Genomic DNA, 22,615 nt, shown 5'->3' with positions numbered 1-22,615 from the left:
ATGGGTGGGGGTAGGGTGCTCACTGTTAACTCTAGCTTTGTATTATATCTGAATTCTCCTCATTTTATTGAGGAGCGCCTGGGTCAAGGGTGGGGCATTGGTTGGGAGAGGATATGATGGACTTTTGGAGAGGAAGTGACACCCCCTGGGAACAAGGGGGAAAATCTCCACTTAGATACGTTTTATATTTTTTTTATTTAGAAATAGTTTTTTATTATACTGTTGTGAGTGTATTAGAGAGCCTTTATTTTTGTAAATTTTATATGCTCTATGCTCAGGATGTTCTGGATAGGGTTTCCCCTCCCGAGGGGTCTCGGATTTGCCCAGATGATTATGGTTGATCAGTCGGTTAAGTGGTGCACCTGGAATGTCAAGGGGAGTAATTCGCCAGTCAAAAGGAAGAAAATGTTATCAAATCTTAAGAAAGAAAGAGTTGATATAGCTCTCCTACAGGAGACACACCTGTCGGATAAAGAACACTTGAAATTACGACAGGGTGGATTTGATCAGGCCTTCTTTTCTTCTTTTAGCTCAAAAAGCAGGGAAGTTGTTATTCTTGTTCGGAAGAATTTCCCTTTCAAAATCCTAAATCAGATAAAAGACGAATCTGGACGATATATTTTGATTAAAGCCCTTATAAATGGAGAGGAATAAGGGGTTTTAAATTTGTACTGCCCCCCCGGCACACCCCTTTAAATTTATAACGGAAGCCTTTTCAAAATTGATGGCTTTTGGTGCCCATCATACAATTATAGGGGGAGACTTTAATTGTATTATGGATCCGGAAATAGATAGGATTCCCAAGAGTACTGCAGGAGTATCTCCCAGATCTAGACAATTGGTGGATCTGAACAAAGAATTAAGATTAGTAGATGTATGGAGATGTCTTCATCCACAGGGCAGAGATTTTTCTTTCTACTCCGATCCACATAAATGTCATACCAGAATTAATATGTTTTTTGCCCCCTCAATTTTTAAAAATTCCATATCATCCTGTAAATAGGTAGTATAGCAATTTCCGACCACGCTGCTGTATATATGGAAACTAAGGCGAGGAACAACGGGACATCCCCTCGGCATTGGCGTATGGACCCCTTCCTAATGAAAAATAGTAAATTTGTAAAGTACTTCTCTCAAGAATTTAAAACTTTTTTAGAAATTAATTCAGGTACGGCTAGCAACCCATCAATGATGTGGGACACCATCAAAGCTTACACGCGAGGTTTGATCATCTCCTACTCAGCGACCCAGAAAAAATTAAAGAGAGAACAACAGCGTCTGCTTGAAGCTCGCTTAAAAGCAGCTGAAACAGCATACACTGATAGACCTTCTATTATTAAATTGCAAAGGATTACGGCTCTTAGGACAGCTCTATACACTACGCTTACTCAAACGGCTAAGAGGGAAATATTATTTGCAAAACAAAGGTTATATGAATATGGCAAACCGGGTAGATACTTAGCATTTCTTGCAAAGAAAAAAAAGGCCCCTCAGACTATTACGTCTATCAAGGAAAGTACAGGTATTTTGACTCATGATCATAAAAAGATTAATGCGATCTTTAGAGAATTTTATTCTGAGTTATATAAATCGCAGGATTGTGAAGACAGGACTAGGAGGATGCAGTCATTTTTTTTAAATTTGGCCTTTCCGGGCCTAACTCCGGAACAGGTATCGGTCCTAAATGCTCCTCTAACAGTCTAAGAAATACTTGATGCAATTAGGCAACTTCAGAGCGGTAAGGCACCGGGCCCAGATGGTTTTCAAACTGAATTCTATAAAGAATTTACAGAAATATTGGCTGGTCCACTTATGGACATGTATAACTATGCATAAAGTCAGGGCTGTCTCCCGCCTTTGCTGAAAGAGGCAAATATCTCTCTTATCCTTAAAAAAGGAAAGGATCCAGAAGATTGTATGTCATACAGACCAATATCCTTGCTAAATGTAGATTTTAAAATCCTTTCTAAAACGTTAGCATTGAGACTAGAAAGGGTACTGCCACATATCATAATTGAGGATCAGACGGGGTTTATTAAGGGCCGTAGATCATCCAATAATATTAGAAGGGTTTTGAATATGATTCAAGCCTGTCATCAGGGAAAGATACCAGGAATAGTAGTTTCATTAGACGCGGAAAAGGCATTTGATAGGGTTGAATGGTCATATTTGTTTTACACATTGGAAAGGTTTGGTGTTGGACAGGTGTTTACCAAATGGGTCTCAACATTGTATAGTGATCCCAAAGCAGTTGTGGTTACCAATGGATTAGGTTCGGATAGCTTCAGTGTGGGTAGGGGCTGCTGTCAGGGATGTCCCCTCTCGCCATTGTTATTTACGTTAATAATTGAACCACTAGCAGAAGCTATACGGGCTGATCCTAATATAATGGCCCCGAGGATTGATACAGGTATACATAAAGTTACCCTTTATGCAGATGATGTTCTTCTATTCCTCAGTAATCCTCTGATGTCCGTACCTCGCCTAATCCAAGTTATTAATACATTTAGCGCATTCTCAGGCTATAAAATTAATTTTTCAAAATCGGAGGCTATGCCAATAGGTGACCTTGCTATGACACCCCACTTAGTGGACGGATCCCTTTTTCCCTTTCGTTGGTCCCTGGAGGGCTTCTTATATTTAGGCATTTTTATTACCCCAGTATTTGGTCAGTTGTATAAGGCAAATTTTGTGCATTTACTGGAAAGGATAAGGCAGGACCTCCAGCGATGGGAGACCTTCCAATTTCCTGGCTGGGTAGAATAGCACTAATTAAAATGAATGTCCTGCCCCGTCTCCTATATCCTATGAGAATGCTTCCGGTGATGCTGCCGAGGATGGCTTTATGTAAATTATACGGCTGGCTGGGTTCCTTTATCTGGAATCATAGACTACCCCTCATTAAGCTGAAGAAGCTACAGCTTCCACAGGCAAGGGGAGGATTGGACTTCCCAGATCTTAGGAAATATCAGTTAAGCTCCCTATTAAGTTACATAGCTGATTGGGTCTTGTCTGATCCACGATCAATCTGGTTGGACATCGAGGCCTCTCAAGTAAAATACCCACTTATTAACCTTTTATTTTCAGACAAGAGGAAAATCATTACAGATCACTGTAAAAATCCTATAATACTAAACACAATTAAGGCTCGGAATATAATGCGGCAAAATGAGGGTAATTCACATAAAACATCCCCTTATGCACCGATAGTGGGAGCATGGGGATTCCAACCGGGGTTTACAGATGCCACTTTTAAACTCTGGAGATCAAGGGGTATCTCATGTCTAGGGGACCTATTTAAAGATAGGGTCCTGATGTCTTTTGAACAGCTGCGTCAGAAATTCGGATTACCTAATGGAGACCTCTTTCGATACTTCCAAATTCGAGACTATATACAGAAGAAGTCTATGTTATTAGATAGTCTTTATAAATCAGATAGAGAATGTAGTGTCCTACGACCAGTGGGGGTATCTTCCGTCAGTACTATTTATCATTTACTACATGATGAAGTATCGGGAGATATGGATAATCTGCATAAAACATGGGATCAGGATTTGGGACTAGAAATCTCTATAGAAACATGGAATGATATTTGGGAAAACGCTAGAAGAATTACTATCTGTAACAGAACCCAGGCTATCCAGCTGAAGATACTTCATAGGGCCCATATAGCACCGGTTCGATTGGCAAAATTTAAGGCAGGAGCATCTCCAATGTGTCCCAAATGCAAAATAGAGGTGGGCACTCTTGTACATTGCCTATGGACCTGTCATAAGATCCGTAGATATTGGACTAAAGTAGCAAGTACCCTGACAGAAATTTTAGGAACGGAAATTAAAGTGGACCCTGTATCTCTCCTTTTGGGCTTTTCGAACTTTCCCTCCCTGGACATGTACGGAAAGAGACTATTTTCTATTCTCTCTTTCTGTGCAAGGAAAAATATTTTGGTGAACTGGGTGGCTGAGGCCCCCCCCTGGGCTTTCAAATTGGCACCGATTAATTATGGAATGTATTCCCCTTGACTTCCTTACAAATATGGTGCACCGAAAGACCAAATTATTTTATAAAATATGGCAGCCCTTCTTGAATTACATAAATACAGATATTTCGGCTATCCTAACAAGGGCTTTTATTTAATTGAGATTACGAACCTGGCTGGTCTGGGGCGCCTTAGGAGAGGAATCCCGCACGAATACGGGTTTTATTACATTTGATGTTAACACATTCCGAGCATGTAAGAGACTTAAATATACATTCTGGTTAGTTGTAGGTTAGATTAGTAGACAGTTGAGTTTTTTTTTTCTTTTTCGGTTTTTTTTTCTTTTGTTAAATTTTGGCTATTGTATATTTGATTTAATTGTATATCAATGTTTGTATTTGAGAGTTTTGTTTATTTTTGTAAACTTGTAAAAATGTTAAATTTCTAATAAAAATATCTATAAAAAAACCTAATCCTCTGTCTTCCTCTGCTTCACATGTTTATCTAAATCACTTTCTTCACTCTCTTACGGATTATTTAAGATTTGTGTTGTCTTGTCACTGTCTCCCCAGTTGGAAGAAATAACTTTTCCCTATTCACCCCTTAAAAGATCATTGACAATGTATAAACACTGAAGAAATTTCATCTTAGTTGTCCATGCTGCATTGTAAATAATCTCTCTGACTCAAGTCTCTTCTTGTTACCATAGGTTTCCACTCATATCACTGTGGTGATCTTTTGCTGTATGTAATCCATGGCTTTAATGCCCTTTCTGTAATGACATACCTGACTGTTATCAAGCAAAATTGTTATTGTTATCCTTCTTGCCCATTAATATAAAATCCAAGGTGTCTCATTTTATGACTTTGTTTATGAGCACCCATACTTTAAAATTGAATTTCTCAAAAGTAGTCCATCAAAGTCTAGCCACACTCTACAGCTATTTTTAACACCATATATTTTTACTGACAGTTGAACTGTTTTTCACCGATATTGGAGTGAAAAAAATTCACTAGAGTTTGACATAGAATAATGTGCACTGAGATTTGAGACATTACTCTTCACTGGAGAGTTAAAAGGGATTGAAGATGTGAGAGATGATTCATGTGAGATCTTAGAATAGATGCCTCCTTATTGAGAATTGACAGACAATTTTTCACTGAGATATTACTCTGAGGTGACTATTATAAAAAAATGGGGATTTAGTATGCTTGAATATTAAGACAAAGTCTAAATGAGCATTAGAACATAGCAGGTTAGAATAATTCATTGCATGTGCTAAACCAGGTCACAGGGTGGGAAGGAGATTGTGGTTGTATGTTGTCTGGGAAATTCCTCTCACTCTGATCCCCAAGATCAACACTTGTTATTCATTGTGAATTTAACAGAGTGGCTATGCTATTTCTAATGACAGTTCAGAGTCAACCACTTGACAAGGCATCTAATAACTTGTAGGCCTGACTCTACAAAGACAGCAAATGAAATGAATGAATTAGATGGGTCTTATGGGAATCTAATAATTTTGTGATCATTGTTATTTTATTTCAGCCGAGGGATGGACACGCTGACCAAGACCCCACCACCATCCTACAAATTCACACCTCACTTTGGCCAATCACGTGGACTGACATCTGAGGGTGCAGGACTGTCTGAATGAACAGTTCCAGCATGGACTCTAGTGAGGACTATCCATTAAGTTTTGGAGATATGGCTGTCTACTTGCTGCATGTGCATTGTGTATTTGCTGCTAAGCTGTTGGTCCATAGAGCTGGTGTAAGATTGACATAGCACACTGCATGCAGCAAGATGTCCGCCCCATTCACTGAGTTCTGCTGACCAGCAAGACAAATTGCTTCCTTCTGCGACTGCACTAATTAGCATAGCATGATGTATATGATACAGACATGCAGGGAGGCACTAATTGAGCAAACAGTAAGACAGAAATTGAGCAACTGTGAGATGCACCTTGTGTCCTCGCAACATCCTTTCAATGCCAGTTGCCAGAGCACCCTGCAGTGCAAGTCTGTGCTTCCAGAGCACACTGCCAGTGCATCAGTGAGGTGCTATGAGAGGTTGCTGAATGCTGTATGCCAATTTCCTTTGAAGCAAGAGTGCGTGCAGCTGGTGTCTATGGATAATATCCTGAGCTGCAGTTTGTAAACAACACTGACATCCTTGGGAGCAAACTCCGAGGTGAACCTACTAATGGTTTCCATGTTGGGTTTTCCCGATGTCTAGTTTGTTCGGGGAAGTTTGTAAGATAGAAGCTGAATATTAGTATGGGAAGTTGGTTGGCGAACAAGGTGATTAACGTTCAATCACTTCCCCCCACTTAACTGCATCACACTACTACCTAGCAAGAAATTTCCCACAATGCTCGAGAACAGCATCAAAGATAGAGCGAGATGATCTTAATGTTGAGGTGGGCCTCTCTGCACTTAGTGTCTGATTCTGCCAAATATCTGGCAATGGCCCACGTCATTCAGGCCCCCATTGAAAAAAACAGCTTGCCCATCGTTGTTGAGATTATGGGGGAAATCTCAATGTTAGGTCTGACTCTGAATCCCATGTTCTCCCACGCAAGTTCATGTGATATCGATATATTGGATGAACCTTTCAGTTCTTTACACCTTCATACAACTTTAACCATGTGCACAGCCACAAAACTTGAATTGTCATCCAAAATATAAACCTAAAATAGGAAACAAAGTAATAGATAGATGGGAAAAATACTCTTACAGATTTTCCTCTCTTTCCAGGTCTGCCAACAGGTCCTCTGTGTCCAGGGGCTCCAGATTCTCCCTTTGGACCCATTTCACCCTTTATGAAAGATATTATGTTAAAACGTTAGGTTCTTGATATGTCATTATTAGTCCACAGTTTTGTTAACATTTGTAAAACCTGAATTCTTATGTGTTCTTTTAACTACAACACTCAAGGAAAGTATTTGACAGTCATATTTTGAGCACCACATGAAATCTAGGATTTTGAAGTTACATCCATTTGTCTTCTTATTGGTAATTTGAAAATGCGTATTTAATAATTTACACTTTCCACCATTTGTAAAACCAAATTGCCAGTTCCTGCTGGCGCAAAATTTTCCCAAATGGTAATCGATAATACTTTTTCCACAAGAATTGGGGTTCATTTGGCTGCTATGACACAGAGTGATGCCAATAGCATGGGTTCAATTCCAACACTGGCTGAAGGTCCATGAAGGACTCTCCTTCTCAACCTCTTCCCTCGTCTGAGGCATGGTGACCCTCAGAATAAACCGCTACCATTGTCACTCTCTAATGAGAGAGTAGCCTATGGTCTGATAATGCTATGGCGACTTTAACTTATACACAAGAATTCCCATCACCTTTCCCTGTCCCGCCTCACCCCCCACACCCACACTCTTAAGTCACAGATAAGAAAGACTATTACAAACCTCTGGTGTCTGAATATCTCAGAGAATACCAAAGGATACTTGGTACAAGTCTCAAGCCAATGACCCTTTAAGGAGCCTCAACATCTTCCAAAGGTTCCTGGGCAGCTGTATGTGCAGTTTTAAATAGGTTTGTGTGAATTATTTAAGTTTGGAATGTTTCTTATATCATACAACCGTATGCTTTCAGTGTCGGCTGGCTAGGAGAAACATGACAGTCAAATAAATTAGACAAGTTGTTTCTCTGATTTGATTAACTTCCTTTATAGCTGGTTGAATGATCCTTACTCATGCCACGACAAACAAATTGATGTTGTTGCTTTCTATGAGTTGCTGGTTCCTGACTGATTTAACCTTAACTGTCTACAGTTTGAGGATTAGAAACTTTTCCTACCTGTCTATGTTTGAACCAATATACACAGCTATAGTAGCTCACTGGTAGTGATCCTTCCTCTGAGATAAGAGACCTGGGTTCAAATCCCACCTGTTCCTGAGGTCCCCAACTCGAAAGGATTTAACTCCCTAATATGCATTGGAAACTTTCCTGGCAAAACTTAATTCCCTGGGTTACATTGAAATGTTGTACATTGAATCCCCACAGTGCAGAAGCTAGCCATTTGGCCCATTGAGTCCACACTGCCCCTCCGAAGAGCATCCCATCCAGACCCACCTCTCTACATTTCACTATGGCTAATCCACCTAGCCTGCATATCCTTGGACCTCATGGGCAATTTAACACAGCCAAGCCACCTAACCTGGACTGTGGGAGGAAACCAGAGCACCCGGAGGAAACCCACACAGACCAAGGGAGAATGTGCAAACTCCACACAGACAGTCACCCGAGGGTGGAATCAAACCCAGGTCCCTGGAGCTGTGAGGCACCAGTGCTAACCACTGAATCATTGTGCTGCCCCTGCTTTTACCTAAGCAGAATGAAAATCCCACCCTGGAGAACATTCAACCTCTGACCTCTGTTACTAGCAGGTTTGGAAGGAGAGGGGACTTTGCCAGGAAGACTCTTAGGCCTCCACCAGGATTCATCATAGATTCTTGGAGCTAAACAAACAAGGGAGTTTCTGTGGAGGGGTTTGCCGGCTAGGGAAGATGGGGTGGTGGAGGTGTGGGGTGTGGTCAGAGGATGGGGCAATGAGAGGCACACAGTGGACAATCCTTTCCTGATACTGGGTTCCTCAGTTACGGAAAGTGTCTAACTGGGGGGTCACCACCCTGCCACCCATAGAAGTCTAGATTAGAGTGGTGCTGGAAAAGCACAGCAGGTCAGGCAACATCTGAGGAGAGGAAAATCCATGCTTCAGGCAAAAGCCCTTCATCAGGAATGAAGGGCTTTTGCCCGAAACGTCGATTTTCCTGCTCCTCGGATGCTACCTGACCTGCTGTGCTTTTCCAGCACCACTCTAATCTAGACTCTTATCTCCAGCATCTGCAGTCCTCACTTTTGCCTTGCCTCCCATAGAAGGCCATAGACATATACAACAGAGTTCTTTTGTTAGTCTCCCAGCCTGCCACTAGTTAAATATCAGGAGCAGCAGAAGAAGCTTATTAAGTAGGCACAAAGCTAGAGAGAGGAAAGATTTAAAAGGTACCTGAGAGGCAACATTTTCACGCAGAGGGTGGTGTATCTATAGAATGAGCTGCCAGAGGAAGTGGTGGAGGTTGGTACAATTACAACATTTAAAAGGCATCTGGATGGGTATATGAATAGGAAGGGTTTAGAGGGATATGGGCCAAATGCTGACAAATGGGACTAGATTGGATTAGGATTTCTGGTTGGCATGGACGTGTTGGACCGAAGGGTCTGTCTCCATGCTGCACAGCTCTATGACTCTGTAAGTGACCACTTAATTGCTTCAACTAGTATCAGAACAGGAAGGCTGCCCATAAGCAACCCTGAACTTAAATGGGAATTAGAGTGGTGTCCCTGCTACCAAACGGAAGCATTAAACTCTGTCTTTTATTTGCTTGCTCTTTCTTTAAAATTGTTTCATATGTGACATATTTGAGAAATGATGAGGGCACATTTATTTTATTGTTATGCATGTGTTTCATTGGTACATGTCTTATAGTAAGCAGGATATATCTCAGAGGTGCATTGTGAATTATGGAACTTTTCTAAGTTTTATATTGAATGTCATTACATAAACAATACAATAGTACAGTGAGCAGCTCTCATAGAGTTTTGCCACCAAGAACATAACAGTGGAAGTCAGACTGAGCTAATTGACGTGTGGATTTGTTACAGTTGAATTTGGTGTCCTGGGTTTGGGAGTTGAACACTGCTAGACACCTTATTTTCCTACACTGGCGCCAGGTCTGCCTTTCACTCAAGGGCATCAGGCCAGTTATTAGCCGTAATTTCCCTTCTTATCACTCCCACATATTTAACTCTGTATCTAGGTTCTAGATCCAGATGACTATGAACAGCTTATGGTTGTCAAGCACATCCTATTGTTTCAAAACATATACACGTCAGACTTTGCATTGCAATATCAAACTCCAAACAGTATAGTTCCACATTTTAGATGTTTTAGAATTAGATTTAGACTTTTATTGTCATGTATACTCAAGTACAAGAGTACAGTGAAAAGTGTCTAATGTCGCCAGACATGGTGCCATTTCATGGTGATACTCTCCTGCATGCTGAGGTATGAGGAAACAGGAGGTGAATTGACATTTAGATGAAGGAAGGGTGGAAGTATGAAAGCATTTGAGGGGCCATGGGGATCGATAGAGGAGATTTGGGTTATGAAGGCTGTTTGAGATAGGTGATGGGGCATAAGATATTAAGGGGTGGGCACTATGGGGATGTGCAGAGGGGCAAAAGGTATGGAGGAACATGAAGGATGGGTAGAGGTCACTCCATGGCATGGGAAATGAGTGGGGCTGAGGTGCAAGGGCCAAAAGAATGTCTTGTACTTTACTCTTTTGGTTTTATTTGTGGATATTGTGGTGAAGCCCAGAGTCAGCATTTCTACCCAGCCAGCTTCAGAAACCCAGACTCCTCAGGTTTTCCCAACTTCTCCCCCTCTTCCCTGGCTCACCCTGAACCAACTATAGGGAGCGCAGGGGAGACGAGGTTTGAAGACAGGATGATAGCCATACAAAAGCAAAGGAAAATGAACTAAGAAATAACTAGAAGCAAAAAGCTAAAAAGGGAAACAAAATGGAGACAGAGGTAGGGTTTTTTTTTCCCAAACTGTTGTACTCACTGCCAAGCCCAGAAGGCTGTAGAGTGCTAAGGTGAAAGGTGACAAACAGGAGGCTGGAAGAACACGGCAAGCCAGACAGCATCAGGTGGTGGAGAAGTCAACGTATCAGGTAGTACCCTTCTTCAGGACTGTCCAAACATCCCCCATCCCTTTCTCCATCAACCCTTCCATGGTTGATCTGAAAATTCTCAACTCTGCTTTCCTGCCTTTTTCCTGTATCCCTTGATTCCCTTACTGACTAAAGATCTGACTATCTCAGACTTGAATATACTTAATGACCCAGACTTGACAGCCCTCTGCAGTACAGAATACCACTACCCTCAGAAACAAATTCTTCTCATCTGCTTCTTAAATGTATTAATATTTATTCTGAGATTATGCCCTTTGGTCCAAAGGAAAGGGCACAAAGGAAACGAGTTATCTGCAACTATTCTGCCAAGACCCCAAAGAATCTTTTATGTTTCAATAAAGTCACCTCTCCTTCTTCAAAATTTCAAGTACAGGTCCATCCTGATCAATGTCCCCTCATAAGATCGTCTCTCCATACCTTGTATCAGGCTAGTGAACCTTCTCTGCACTGCCTCCAACACTGGTATTTTGTTTCTCCAATCATGGCATGTGGGCATTTCTGGTTGGGCCAGAATTTATTATCCATCTCTAATGGCTCCTGAGAAGGTGGTGGTGAGCTACCTTCTTGAACAACTGCAGTCCATGTGCTGTGTGTAGACCCACAATATTGTTAGGGACAGAATTCCAGGATTTTGACCGAGCAACACTGATGGAATGGCAACGTGTTTCCAAGTCAGGATGGGGAGTGGCTTGAGGGGAACTTGCAGGTGGTGATGTTCTCTTATATCTGTTGCCTTTGTACTTCTAAATGGAATTGGTCCTGGGTTTGGAAGGAGCCCAAACTGTTCACAGTATTGCTATTTATTCCCTTTTGGAGCTCTAGGATTGCCTTGTATATGTTTGCGATGGTTTGCTAGATTTCTTTACGATCCATTTAGTGATTTTCAAATCCATCTCAGCCTTTCCATTTGACTGAGGACAGCGTGGAGATGATATACGGCGTTGAATTTGCCAATCCTTTATGAAATGTTTGAATTTATAACTGCCATTGTCACTCATCACCATGAATATCTTAGTGACTGGTGTCAGGCATTCTACAGTTTCACTGGTAATCATTAACATTCGCTGACCTAACTCCCAGTGATCAGAACAGTAATGGACATTGAGAAGATAATCAGCTTCTGTGAGAGAGTGAAGATGTTTACTCTAAGATCCATCTGTGGTCCAGCTGGGAAGTGATGAGTGATAACTGGATCTTTCATTTGCTTAGCTTAGTAGTTATTACAAGCACTGCACGAACTGATGTGGTCCTTAATATCACGACCCACAGTTTGCCCAGAAGAATACTTCTCATACCAGTACAACCTTCCTTATACCAAACTCAAATCCTTGATAGCTTGCAATTCAATATCTCACTGCAGGGATAATTACTCCAGTTCCTTTGCTAAAGATGCTATCGAAAGCAATAACATAATCTTCAAACCTTCTATTAGAGTAACAGTTATGACCTTGATATTTGCAACATGACATACACCACATGGAGAATTTTGAATTGTTGTATGAATTGCTTGATTTGAACAAGACACTTTCCTTTCAGATTCACTGAAGACTTCCAAAGCATATCCAGCTATTGCTTCTCATTGAATCTGAAAATGTTAGCATTCTGTTTTAGCATCTCGACTTTCTTCATCGGGAGTGCTGCTATTGATAGCATGTTGGCAAGGTTAATCTTGTTTTTATGTCATGTCCAGGGGTAATATCTCTTCAAAGAATGAACCATTCTTCGCAGGGACTTTGCAGAGGCTTTGGAGCAGGTAGAAATGATTTAACAAAGATTCTGTGAAGTGGCTTTTTGGTCTCCACTTTCACTTTGTCTCTTGCAAACAGGTATTCATCAAAATACTCACAAGCAAAGATAATAATCAGGCACACTTTCTCAAACATTGCTTGGTTTGCATTAACACACTGAATGTAAATGTACAGTAATTGGTTGTCTTTACTGCGCAAAGGTTGCTCCAAGACCTGTCTCACTGGCATTGCACGGCATGGCAACTTCATCATTGACATTATAGTACTTCAACCCTGGTTTTGTTGCCATTAGTTGGTTAATTCTAGCAAAAGCGCTTTTTGTTCCTGGTCCCAATACCACTACGTGCTTTTATCAGTGAACTTACACAAAGGCTCACACTCCAAACTAGGCAATGACAAAATAGGCAAAAACCTGCTAGAAATTCAACAAGTCATTGCGCTGCCTTCACATCTGTTGGTTATTGCATTACTATGAGAGCTCCACCTTGCTTGGATCCAGGAGAAGTCCGTTTGCTGTCAGTACATGATCTGTGTAGGAGGAGAAAGTGAGGACTGCAGATGCTGGAGATCAGAGCTGAAAATGTGTTGCTGGAAAAGCACAGCAGGTCAGGCAGCATCCAAGAAGCAGGAGAATCGACGTTTCTGAAGAAGGGCTCATGCCCGAAACGTCGATTCTCCTGCTCCTTGGATGCTGCCTGACCTGCTGTGCTTTTCCAGCAACACATTTTCAGACATGATCTATGTACTTGATTTCAGGCATCTTCAATTGCACCATCTTTCTTTTCAGCTCCAGGCGCATTTGGTGAGCTCTCTCTAGCAGCTGCACTACATTCTGATTATGGTGTGCAATAGATCCTTCTACTATTTCTTGACATACACAGACTAACAGATCACACACAACAGCTTCAACCTTGGGAAAATCGCTGTCTACTTTGTGTTGACTGCATCAATACTTTTTTCGAGTAGTGGAAATGTCTAACATCACCTGTATCTCCCAAATGGCTTCCAGGATGTCATTTAGAAAGGGCAATTCATCCTGCTTCAATTGTCAGTAGCCATTCTTTATATCAAGGGTAATAAAGACCATTGCCTTGGTTATTAATGGCAATGTTTATTCAGTGGTTGACAGGGGGTAGTGAGCTGTCTTCAAAGCTTCATTGAGGTCCTTTGGATCCTCAATTTTTCAGGCTTTTGCACTGCTAACAATCTGTTAATCCATTCCTTAGGAGGTGTCACTTTCTTGATTATTTCCTACTTTTGCAGCTCCTCTATCTTATCTCCCAGGCCAAAGTTGAGGGTAACTGGAACTCTCCTCAACAGACACTGAGTGGATCTCACATTCTGATTTACTCAAAGATAAAATTTATGAGGAAAACGTCCATAACATGGAAAAACATTTTGTGGTCTTCAAGGATCTGTTCAGTAATCAATGGCTTAGTCATCTATGAAATGCTGCAAATTTAGGATTAAGGTTTAGCATTACTAATCCAAGCTGTGGCCTTGCTTCAGCTGAGGTGAATGGATTTTGCTTAATGTCTACAATCGGAACCCCAGGTCTCTGTTCTTCCCATTTGTTTTGGGTTCTCAGTTTCATTTGTTCTCTAGGCATCAGGATCATTACATCATAGTGCCTCAACCTTACTTTCAACAGATGCATTTCTGGTTACCATCGTGAGCCATTTCATGCAGGAGGTCTATGAATTTCCTGATGCATTAAGCACCAGTGTCTATCTGACACATCATATCAACTCAATGCTCTCCTTCTGCAGTCATCATTCTAACAGTCACAAGCCATTCATCTCCTTCAGACCTGACAGTGGCAACCTGTTGCATGGCGCAGAATGGTCTGTCAATCTAATCAGGTGGCATCTCTCCAGCAGCGACCTTTATAGGGTTGCCTCGCATTTTTCAAGCTAAACACTTGTATGCAGTGATTCAGCTCCTTGCAATTAGAGCAGTGTCCCTCTCCTAACCAGGCCCTCCCCCCACCCTGAGAATAATTTGCTCCTATCTCATTAGACATGCTCACATGGCAGCATTTCTTATGCCTAACACAATCCTATCTCCAAGTAGAGATCATTTTTCCACACTTAGGATCCAGCTAGATATCCCAGTATAGCACATACTGATAAATACTCATGCTCTTCACTTCAACTCTGATGTTAGACACATACATTCATAATTAACACTAATATGGGGCTCAAAGTAAATCTTCAAAGCCTTTTAAAACCCTGCTGTCTGGCTTTTTTTCTTCCTTTGTGAGGTCTACAATCCAGCCTGGAGTACTGTCTCTCCAGCACTATTAGCAGGGCTACCACTTTTACTTACTGAAGTTTTGTAATTAATTAGGTAGCTACTCCATTGTTTTGCCACGGAGTGTGGAAACATTTCTAACCCTGCCTCATGTCTGCTGTCATTTCCACAGCAGCAGAGAATGCGGAATTGACTGCTAGTTTGACATATCTGTAATTTGAAGTCGCAGAGTGTTTTGCTGTTTCTGCCACATGGAAAGGCCCAAATGGGGGGTGGGGGGGGGGGGGGGGGGGAGAGGGGGGGCAGTGTGTGGGATGGAGAACACTGAACCAGTAACTATATACATATGGTTCGTGGGAGGTAAAGAGTTTGGGGATCTTGGGAAATTGCTAATATTTAGATCATGTAGAATCAGCCTGTATTAACAAATACTTTCCATAGCTGAAGATGAAAAAGACAGGCATAATAGTGTCGTAAGATACAAGCTTAGAAATAGTTATTTTAGCACTACTGAGGAGCTAACTGCATATTGCTTAATTCTCTGAGTTACCAAGCATGACAGTTAATTTCTCATTTTACTGTTGTGCTGGAGCTGCAGTACATCACTCACACAGCGGGCCATTCAATAAAGCAGCAGAATCAATAATCTCAACTAGCAGTACAAATGTCAATAATGAGACATTCAAACAGCTGGAATTGAGCTGAAAGCTGAGGTAATTAAAACTCAGCCATATTCATGAAGGATGGAACATTGTGGCCCAAGGGAAACCAGATATGACGACAAAATAGGGAAAGCTCTAGAGGGAAGAGCTACAGAGAAGCACACACCTTATAGGATTGGTAGAAATCCTACTTAAGAGAAACAGAGTACCTGGTGCAGTAGGCAGGAGAGTCAGAATAAAGATTTTAGGCCTGAAGAAATCTGCTTAGGTGTTAATACATCACAAGCATCTGTCACAAGCTGATATATAAGATTATCTCTGCAGGCATTTCAGTCTGTTCATCCTGGAAGACATGTTGCACTAAGGAGAGAGTGCCCACACACAGAGCTGCCATGCAGCAACACCTCGGCACTGTTTACTTTACATAAATGGAGAAATCTCAAATGGTTATAATTATGAATGATATAAGGCAACCCGTGTGCACAGCAAAAATGATTACACCCTTCTCTGAGGATTATGTCTTAAATTTATAGTAAGCAATTTTGCCTGAAGCTGTGCATAGCTATAAATCACTCTCCTCTCACTGCAGTATCTGCACACATTTTCTTTATTTGCAAGGTGGCTCTTGATGCTGTCCGGATATGGGAAGTAAGTCCAGCTGGTGTTGGACTGGGGTGGACAAAGTTAAAAATCACAGTCCAACAGGTTTATTTGGAAGCACTAGCTTTCGGAGCGCTGCTCCTTCATCAGGTGGTTGTGGAGGATAAGATTGTAGGACACAGAATTTATAGCATAAGATTACAGTGTCATACAGTGATATATTGAACAATCCAGGTTTGTTCAATATATCACTGTATGACACTATAATCTTGTACTCCACAACTACCCGATGAAGGAGCAGCGCTCTGAAAGCTAGTGCTTCCAAATAAACCTGTTGGACAATAACCTGGCGCTGTGTGATTTTTAACTTTCTCTACCTTTCACATCATTTGAGGATCACAGTATGGGGCATGGTGACAATAGTACAACACAAATTCAATTTATTAACGTTGCAAAATGTTCATATTCCACACAAATTATTCTGGCAACAATAACAGGTTTTAATTACCTGAATAAAAACAACCTGGACACATTTAAATGAATGAGAACCATGCACAATGCAGCTCTATTAAAATTACTGCTTTTTTAAAACCAGGCACAACAATAAGATGTTGATAACTATTCCAGACTATCAAGTAGACTACTTGTTGGTGATACTTATTCCTATTGTTTTTGATACTAAGTGGTATAAATTTAAAATTAGAAAAAATTGTAGTCTCCTTTTGCTTTATTTATTTTCTACTTCCAATCACTATTTTCCTAACTTCTATCTACCAGCTTTTAGTTTTTGATATATTAAGGTCACTTGATTTGCTAAAAATGATGAATTCAGTTAAGTTTAGCCTAGCTTTTCCTGTGAGGAAGCAGGCCATATCACCCATTGAATCCACATTGACTGTCCGAGGAGCATCCCGTCCAGAAACAACCCACTACCCTATCTCTGTAGTGCTGCAATTCCCATCGCTAATCCACTTAGCCTGCGCATCTTTGGACTATGGGAAGAAACCAAAACACCCAAAGGAAACCCACGCACATAGCTGCCCGAGAGTAGAATCGAACCTGGGTCACTGGCACTGTGAGGCAGCCGTGCTAACTGCTAAGGCCTCATGCCATATTTTACTAATGGTCCCAAAACTGGCACAATGTGCCAAATGGCTTCCTACTTCTGCTGCATCATTTTATCAATCATTGTACAGTGGGTACTTACTTTCTGTCCAAGCATTCCAGGAAGACCCATAACACCCTGAAATTTAAAGAGATTCAGAAGGTCAATAACTTTCTACATTTGTCTTCCATTTTTGAAGTTAAGGCTCATCTCCTACTTTATAATCTCAGTATAACAAAATACAGCAAATAATATATGTAAACTATGACATCATCTACCCTATAGATTAGAAGGAAATTGTTCTTACCATTTCTCCTTTGATTCCTTGTTGACCTCGTTCACCTCTTATCCCCTGTAAAAAGCATACTTTGTAAGAATACATTATTTTTCACATTTTAACCTATCCTTTTCAGAACATAATGACTGATAGAATGATAAACAATGTTCACTGTGTTTAAAATGCTATCTAGGTTTATCCTTCCCCTGTCTTGACAGTTCTAACAGGTTGCTGGGGTTCAGTTAGTCCAAGGAAGAGGCATTTGGATGGGTATATGAATAGGAAGGGTTTGGAGGGATATGGGCCGGGTGCTGGCAGATGGGACTAGATTGGGTTGGGATATCTGGTCGGCATGGACGGGTTGGACCGAAGGGTCTGTTTCCATGCTGTACATCTCTATGACTCTATGACTGTACTGGGCATGCTCCACAGCAGCTGTCATCAATACTTGCCTCATTCCTGGGAGGACAGCAATAATCTTAGAAGGAAATTTAGAATCCTAGAGTACACTGGGCCTGTACTCACTGGAATGTTGAAGAATGAAAAATGATCTTATCGAAACATCTAAGATCCTGAAGAACTTGATAAGATAGATACAAGGTGTGGTGGGTAGGAGGGGATGGTTCCCTTTTTTGAATGGCAGGCACAGTTTAAGAAAGGTTTGAGATGGCTACCTTTTAAGACAGAGATGAAGAGAATTTCTTTATCTCAGTAGGATGTTAGCATTTGGAATTCACTTCCCAATAAAGTACTGTCACTGTATTTATTTGAGGTAGTGTTAGATTGAGTTTTGAAAGGCAAGGAGTCAAGAGCTGGGGCTGTGGGGGCTGGAGGGTGAAGACAGGGAACTCAACTTGAGGCACAGCCACTTCAGGTATTACCTTACCAAATGGTGATACAGGCCCAAAGAACAGAGTGTCCTACATTCCGATGTTGCTCTTACTTGGACAGCAAATTCAGTCCTCACTCGCCAATCACTTACAGCACAGGTAGCTGCGTAGTAAGGAGAATTAATTACCCTGTCACTATTGCAGGGAAATTGAAATCAATATCAGCAGCATATTCCACCAAAGGCAGAGAGGAACTGAACCATCACTGACTAGGGATGAATTTCTTGGTCTGTAAATCTAAGCTACAATGTTTTAACTATGGAGAACCTAAATATTGAGTGTTGTAGGATTAGTTCAAACATGTTTAATGGTTTACTGACCTTTTCACCTTTATGTCCCATCATACCCTAGAAAATGGAATACAAATGCAATGAATTATTCATGTTCAGTCAAGAAATTTCACTGTAAATAGGGACAAAAAATCTGCATACTTTATTGTTATTTCATATGCACTGATGTACAGTTCGATCTTAGGAATACAATTATTTAACACAAACTTTTCAAACCAAACAGAGAATTGCGATGCTGGAAATCTGAAACAAGAACAGAAATTGCTGGAGAAACTCAGCAGGTCTGGCAGCAATTGAGGAGAGAGAGCAGAACTATTGTTTCTGGTGCAGTGACCCTTCTTCACCCAGAATTATCTCAGCAAATCCTGTGAAATGGGAACCACTGAAGTGCTTTCTCAGTTTTTACCATTGGCCATAATGCCCATATACTTTTCCTATCTGTGTGCCCATGTAGAGGGGAAGTTTATAAGGAGGTTAGAGTTTTAACTTGTAAATTTACATGTTGAAGTTCATAATTGTTTATTTGTAGCTACATTCTATTTATTTGCAATAAATAGTCAATTTTGTTAAGTCAGAAACTTGATCCATACTTTGTCAAAATGGCTCTGAAAGATATGTAAATTGGAAAATTCTGTATACTTTTAAAAGTCATTATCTTTTGTGATGACTCAGTGAATGATGGAACTTGATTTTCAGTGTGCTTCCCTAGTGAGGTGTAACACTAACAATTTAATGCCATCTGCAAACATGGATATACAACTCTATTCCTTTATCAAAGTTATTAATATAAATTGAGAAAAGCTGAGGCTCTGGTGAGCACCACAATCAGAATTTCTTCCCATTAAACCAACTTGCTCTTGTTATATTTAAACCAATGCAAAAAGATTATCTCCTGTGAGCATTTGTTTTACTAAAAATGGCTCCTGCAGAACCCTACATAGGGTTCTGTTCAGAGATTAAAGGGCTTTGTGACTTACGCTGAAATACTTGCACAATCCCTGATTGAAGTATGCTCTTTTAAAAAGAAACAAATTCATCTCATAATTTAAATAAAAACAGAAAATGCTGGAAAAACTCAGCAAGTCTCTAGCATCCTGTGTTTTTATTTCAGATTTCCAGCATATACAGTTTACTACTATCATTTCATACATGGATGAGAATAGTTTCACTTCAGGCGATTTTTAGAAACCATGGACATAGCCTGCTAATACAGTAATGCAAATCGATAGTTTCTAACTCAGCTATTATGCTGTTGCAGGACAGAATTTTATTCCCAGTCAGTAAAATTCCAGCCAAATTCAAATTCTCTTATATGAGCTGCATTATGGTTCAAGGACACTGAATACATTCGCAGTTGGAATCTGCTGTGACAGCCACTGGTAGCACAAAAAGGTACTAAAACTAATACACAAACCCTTCCCCCATGTTAAATTGAAATATTAGGTTATTAATAGTAAGATACCAGGGAGTTATTTGAAAAGTGTAAGCTAATCTCAGGGTTCAGGTGTCAGTCATAAATGTCTTGAATTGCATTTTCACAATTCATTACATCATCTGAACTCCATAATTGGATTTCAGCATTGTGCTCTCTAACTAATTTAAAATATATATTATTTTTATCAATTATACAACTCGATTAGCATTATGATACTGAGATAAAATGTTGTCCCAGGTTTTGTGGGTTGTTGCTTGTAGCAATTTATTTTTAAAAAAGGTGATATTGACAGATTACAAAGCTGCTCTTCGATTTTGCCAATGACACATTCTATATAACGGCTATGCTTGAGTCTGTTATATCAATAATTCCTGTGTCAGGCTTTTGTGATATCATATTTCAATCAGCTTTCCACTTGTGCGTATATTTAAAAAAAATTCATTTCCATTTGACTTTAGGAACAAGTTGTCTTTTTTCCATTAAGCGCACTATAGATAGATTTCCGCACCATGTGGATGCCACTCAGCTGCATGACAAGTTTAGAGAGAGCTGCTATACCTGTCTCAAAAGAGCAGCTGATTGTTGCTGTACATTAGCTTCTCGGGTTTTGACTAAGTGAAAGATTAGTTTCTTCCTAATCCACTTTCCTCAATAAGTTATCTCGAAATCTCAAAAGACCATAATATGTTGCTGGAAGTTCCAGCAAAGATTCAACAGAATAACAGATGACTCAGGAAATGCACTGAAATATTTTGATGATTCAAGCATGCTCAAGCCCAATTCTAAGACATATTCCCATGCCACATCTCTTTTTCATGATAATCACTGAGAGAGGAGATTTTCCGCAGTCACTAATACTGATTTTCACAAGTCTCCTGTCTAGACTAAAAAACTGAGCAGCTAGCTTGAAATTAAATGAACCAAGTTAGAGTCAAAGTAAGGTTTGTTCTCATTCCTATTGAGATGTCAGATCGTTCTCTGATTCTCTGAGTACCTAAAGTACGCAGTCATGAACGCAGCACTGAGAAGAGCTGTGTTTTTAAAGATGCTGTCCTTTGAATTAGATGCTAAACTTGATCCAGTGGGCTAATGTAATGGTGTTTGAAATCCCATGATACTCTTGAAAGAGCAGGGAGATTCCAACGTTCCTCCCTTGAGCAACACCCAGTAACAAATTAATTGATTGTCCTATTAGTTGGATCTTACTTTACACAAATGTGTGTTCCATTTATCTAAGGATCTGTAATTCAAAGTAGATTAGATTCTCTACAGAGTGCAAACAGATCATTTGGCCCAACCAGTCCACACCAACCTTCTGAAGAGTAACCCACCCAGACCCATTCCCCTATGTTTACCCCTGACTAACACTATGGGCAATTTAGCATGGCAAATTCACCTGACTTGCACATTTTTGGATTGTGGGAGAAAACCCATGCATACACAGGGAGAATGCCAAACTTCACACAGACAGTCGCCCGATGCTGGATTCGAACCCAGGTCCCTGGCACTGTTCAGCACCACTGAGCCACTGGGCCACCCACTAAATACTCCCTTCTATATGAACAGCTATGACGTGGTATGGTAATATATAACTGTAGCTATTTCTTTTGTTCATTTGTGTAAAGTGTAAATTTATTTCCCATTGGAAACTATTGATTGAGTTATTTTTGCTGCTTTTGTAAGTTTTCTCGATCTATCACTGGAGTGTGAGTGGTCACGTTAAATTTGTGTTTGGGTAAGTACCATGTTCTGGGTGAGGAAGAATTTTCCTGAAGGTGCAGTTATAAGTTACTCAATGAGGAAACCCAAATTCACAGCTGAGGTGGCTGCATTTAGCTGTTGTGATACATTAATACACAAAGTTGCTGCCATGAGTAGCAATACTTAATATAGACAGCGATCTGCATTGTTGCATTATAGAATTCAACTATTGTCAGCTTATAACCTTGACTGGAGACAATATTTTCTGGGTTAGGATTGGGTCGATCATTCTTATCCTTACAAGGTCATTTAACAAACACTAGCTAATTCTGAAGATTACCTGGGACAGCCTTTCCCATATCATCAGTTCAGCTTGTACTGCCTTAGTATTGTCTTGAGTAGAGGTGACAAGATTTTGATTCGATTTATTATCGTCACATGTACCTTGGCACAAGGAAAAGCTCTGTTTTGCATACCCAGGCAGGTTACACCATACAATGTGCATAGAATAATAGAACAGAGCAAAGAATGCAACATTACAGTTGCAGAGAAGGTGCACAGAGAGCATAATCAACATCAAATTTAAAATTTGAGAAGTCCATTGAGAAGTCTAAAAACATGGAGAAGAAGCTGTTCTTGAATCGATTCATATGTGCGTACAAACGTTTGTACCTTCTGCCTGACAGAAGAGGATGGAAGAGAGTATAAACAAGGTGGGAAGGGTGTTTGATTATGTTGGTTGCTTTCCTGAGGCATCGGGAAGTATAGATGGAGTCAATGGATGGAGTCAGTGGATGGGAAGGCTGGTTTGCGAGATGGATTGGGTTGTGTTCATGACTCTCTGTAGCTTCTTGTAGACTTGGGAAGAACATTTGCCAAACCATGTGA

General features: G+C 40.5%; 1 protein-coding gene across 5 annotated transcripts in view; it reads right to left on the bottom strand.

The window, feature by feature from the left end:
* colq (collagen-like tail subunit (single strand of homotrimer) of asymmetric acetylcholinesterase) overlaps window positions 1-22,615 on the bottom strand; it is a 125,575-nt gene that overhangs the window by 40,325 nt on the left and 62,635 nt on the right. For all 5 annotated transcript variants that reach the window (XM_087986940.1, XM_043689504.2, XM_087986938.1 and 2 more), the window contains 4 exons: window positions 18,622-18,648; window positions 17,442-17,486; window positions 17,237-17,272; window positions 6,719-6,799 (listed from right to left, as the gene is read on the bottom strand). In XM_087986940.1, the coding sequence (XP_087843066.1) occupies window positions 6,719-6,799; window positions 17,237-17,272; window positions 17,442-17,486; window positions 18,622-18,648 (189 nt within the window). The remainder of the gene's footprint in view (window positions 1-6,718; window positions 6,800-17,236; window positions 17,273-17,441; window positions 17,487-18,621; window positions 18,649-22,615) is intronic.

Source organism: Chiloscyllium plagiosum, unplaced genomic scaffold (assembly GCF_037043375.1).
Source record: "Chiloscyllium plagiosum isolate Xiang-an unplaced genomic scaffold, Cpla_swu_hap1 HiC_scaffold_5, whole genome shotgun sequence".
NCBI lineage: Eukaryota > Metazoa > Chordata > Chondrichthyes > Orectolobiformes > Hemiscylliidae > Chiloscyllium > Chiloscyllium plagiosum.
Note: the sequence above shows the minus strand (reverse complement) of the source record. Positions and strands in the feature narration are given on the sequence as shown.